Below are 3,904 nucleotides of genomic sequence, written 5' to 3' on the forward strand. Positions count from 1 at the left end.
TTGGACGAATACTTCAAACATTAGCAGTGGTCACATCATTGCTGAAACATATACTTATTAGATACGCAGTCTCAGTTTCTGATTTTGTTTCTCTTCTCAGATGCTTGATGCCATTTGGCAGATCATCTACTGGCAAAGTAAGTACTAAAACACAACAGTTGGGAACTTCTTCAAATTTACTAACTTGTTTTCACTGACTTGTTTGTCAACATGTATGTATTTTTGTATGTGTGAGTAGAGGGACTTGATAAGCATATTTATTACATTTTGCCCAATCCTTAGAACAATATCAATAATTATGATGTAAAGTTTTAGTTTTTACTGTTTGGTATATTGTGAGTGTTTTGATGAGTTTTCTTAACTTGTGTTTTAATGATGACATGTTAATGTTTTGCTGTATTGTGTTGAATTGATGAGTTTAATGTCTTGTTCTTGTTCCCTCCCACCTAGTACCTTGACTGGAACAGTTACTCCTCGCTGGTGCTGGTGGGATGTCTGGTGTTGTCCATCTCTGCTATGGTGGTGAGTACAGCTCAGCTGCTTGTAGATGGTTAAAGTCTTGTAGAAGCTGATCTTCAAGTCTTCTGTAATCTTCAAGTCTTGTAGATGACGAGTTGGTTGTCTTATTATTAATAAAGACTTTAGTTTAGATCTTGTATACACGAGATGATCTTTCTGTCTTGAAGATGGTGATATATTGTAAGTTTGTAAGTTTAGGGTTTATGTCTTATAGATGTGGTTGCTCTTTATGTCTTTTAGTTATCTTCAAGTAATTTTGAAGTCTTGTAGAAGACGGTAAGTTGTCTTAAGTTTAGATCTTGTACACGAGATGATCTTTATGTCTTGAAAATGGTGTTAACTAAAGTAATCTTAGAGTCTTTTAGTTGATGGTAAGTTTAGTTTTTATGTTTTATAGATGTGGATGCTCTTTATATCTTTTAGTTATCTTCAAGTAATTTTGAAGTCTTGTAGAAGACGGTAAGTTGTCTTAAAGTTTAGATCTTGTACACGAGATGATCTTTATGTCTTGAAAATGGTGTTAAGTAATCTTAGAGTCTTGTAGTTGACGTAGTTGAAGTTTTTATGTCTTATAGATGTGGATGCTCTTTATGTCTTTTTAAGTTATCTTCAAGTAATTTTAGAGTCTTGTAGAAGACGGTAAGTTGTCTTAAAGTTTAGATCTTGTACACGAGATGATCTTTATGTCTTGAAAATGGTGTTAAGTAATCTTAGAGTCTTGTAGTTGACGTAGTTGAAGTTTTTATGTCTTATAGATGTGGATGCTCTTTATGTCTTTTTAAGTTATCTTCAAGTAATTTTTAAGTCTTGTAGAAGATATAAGTTGTCTTAAAGTTTTTCATCTTGTAATAAGAGTAGATGTTTGCTATGTCGTGAAGGTGGTCTTAATTAATCTTGAAGTCTTGTAGAAGACTGTGAGTTGTCTTAAGTTTATAATCTTGTATGTTTAGATGCTCTTCATGTCTTGAAGGTGATCTTGAGAATCTTGAAGTCCTTCAGATGATCTGAGTAATCTTGTAGAATGTGCTCATTATGTCTTGTAAACCTTTTGAAGATGTTTTCATGATTCAATGTTTTTAATCCTTGTATAGGTACTTTATTTGCTCACTGGTACTTTGTATCTTGAAGTCTAATTCAGATGAGTAGAGTATTCTTGGAGAATACCCATGCTCTTTATGTCTTGTAATCCTTTGGAAGACGTTTTCATGATTTAATGTTTTTTATTCTTTTACAGGTGTTGTACGTGCTGTCCTACCGTGTGTACGGTCGTGTGCTGAAGTCCAACAGTAAGTTTTACATGTATTTATTTATAAAGATTTATATATTACCACATTTGTGGAAGGATTGACATAGCAGGTGACTATCACCTCTTCAAGAGGTCAACCCTGAGACCAGACTGTAAGGTTAACTTTGAACCACTCACACCAGGAAAAACCCCTGCTCTTTTCGATAAGTGCGGTGGGTTCTTGGGGTGTGGCTCTCCCCAAACACAGGACCTCCATTTAACGTCATATCCGAGGGACGTCCCAAACCGAAGCTAGGTACTCATTTACACCTGAGTGAAGTGAGGAATGCCTTTCCGTAGGGCACAAGATCAGTGGCATCGGGCAGGATTCAAACCCGGGACCTCTTGGGTCTGAGCCAAACACACTAACATCACACCAGTGACACCACACAACCCCACAAATGTGGTCAACACATGTACACACCTCCTCAAACACACTGTATATCATCCAAAGGAGCTCAGGTTCACCATTCATTCAGAAAACAACAAACAATCAAATGAATGATAAATGATGATATATTGTGATATATGACAAATAATATAATTATATTGATAAATAATGATATATTATAATTGCGATATAGGATAAATGATATGTAATTATAATGCTCAGCAATTGACTGTACAATATATACAACATTCTTCTGCATCCCCAGCGCCTTTAATTGAACAACACGATTTATATTTCTTGTCATAATCCATTGAGAAAGTATCTTTCAATGCCTTGAAAATTTCATAATCACACTTTTGGTTCTACACTCAATCTGGTGTATCTGTATCAGGTATTGCTGGTGCAACCTTTGACAAATTGTTACACACCAGCTTCGCAGGCACGCAGCACAAAGGCAACTGGTTACGTGTAATCACACTGAACGACTTGTCACGCCTAACCTTTGAATGTATGGTTTCAAGCGATCTAGTGGGGATGCTCACACTGTACTTGTTGGCCACGAGTTCCACGTCTAACTTTTGTCTATCTGTATCATTCTGTATAATGTATTGATGGTACAAACAACAGAACGCTTTGGAGACAGGAAGTTAAGAAGAGCTTACACAGAACTCAGACGCTCAAAACAAAGACCTGAATTAGTACATGGTGTAGAAGAAGTATCTTCTTCATGGTCTTAGACTCTAGAGACCGACGAAATGCCTACCACAACGTTTGCTCTGAGACTGATACAGTCCATTCTCTGTCCCATCCAGTTTGGACCAATGCTCAACGCGATGCCCTGGGTCTGCTGAAGACGAGAGTCACCCTCTACATCCTGGTCTTTCTCTTCTGCTGGTCACCAGGTACGGCCTGAGAGAAGGGAGGGAGGGAGGACGTTAGGCCAGTAGAAAAAAATGTTGTGTTTCCTGTTTCACAACTGACCCTAGAAAAAAACTGCCAACCCTACATTGTACATGTTGTGTTGACCCCTGCAAGTGACATATATTTTTCAAGCTGATCTACCATTTCTAGCTCCATAATCTGACACCTGATTGATGAAATGTTGTAGAATCGGTTTTCCAGCATTTTTGTTTGTTTGTTTGTTTGTTTCGCATAACCGGTAAACCGCCTTCAGGCGTAACACACCAGTTTTGTACATGTGCGCACATGTACAAGCTGCGTAAGACCGGACTGTAAGTTTTGAACCACTCACACCGGGAAGATCCCCTACTCTTTTCGATAAGTGCGGTGGGTTCTTTAACGTGCATTGGGTGTGGCTCTCCCAAACATGGGACCTCCATTTAACGTCCTATCCGAGGGACGTCCCTAACCGAAGCTAGGTACTCATTTTCACCTGAGTGAAGTGAGGAAAGTCGTGTAAAGTGCCTTTCCCAAGGGCACAAGATCGGTGACATGGGCAGGGTTTGAACCCACAACCTCTGGGGTGTGAGCCGAACGCGCTACCGACTGCGCCACACGACCCCATGATGTTGAAAATAGTCCACAATTTGATAAACTAATTGTTGGATCACTAGAGATCACCAAAGAAGATGAAATGAGGGAGAGAGGGAGAGAAAAAGAAGGGGCAAAAAGTACATAAGGGGAGAATAAAGGGAGATGTTTACATGTTTTCTCTCCCTTCCACTTTGTGGTAAATTCAACATTAACAC

At 38.6% G+C, this 3,904-nt stretch overlaps 1 protein-coding gene across 4 annotated transcripts in view; it reads left to right on the top strand.

Moving 5' to 3' along the window:
* Positions 1-3,904, top strand: part of LOC109475296 (transmembrane protein 116-like) — a 37,783-nt gene that overhangs the window by 25,362 nt on the left and 8,517 nt on the right. The window contains exons 9-11 of one of the 4 annotated variants that reach the window (XM_019775908.1): positions 451-522; positions 1,754-1,805; positions 3,008-3,097. The exons of 1 other annotated variant lie outside the window; for it this stretch is intronic. In XM_019775908.1, coding sequence (XP_019631467.1) covers positions 451-522; positions 1,754-1,805; positions 3,008-3,097 — 214 coding nt within the window. The remainder of the gene's footprint in view (positions 1-450; positions 523-1,753; positions 1,806-3,007; positions 3,098-3,904) is intronic. 2 more of the 4 variants (XM_019775906.1, XM_019775907.1) reach the window with 2 other exon arrangements.

This window comes from Branchiostoma belcheri, unplaced genomic scaffold, assembly GCF_001625305.1.
Source record: "Branchiostoma belcheri isolate BF01 breed outbred unplaced genomic scaffold, Haploidv18h27 scaffold33, whole genome shotgun sequence".
Taxonomy (NCBI): domain Eukaryota; kingdom Metazoa; phylum Chordata; class Leptocardii; order Amphioxiformes; family Branchiostomatidae; genus Branchiostoma; species Branchiostoma belcheri.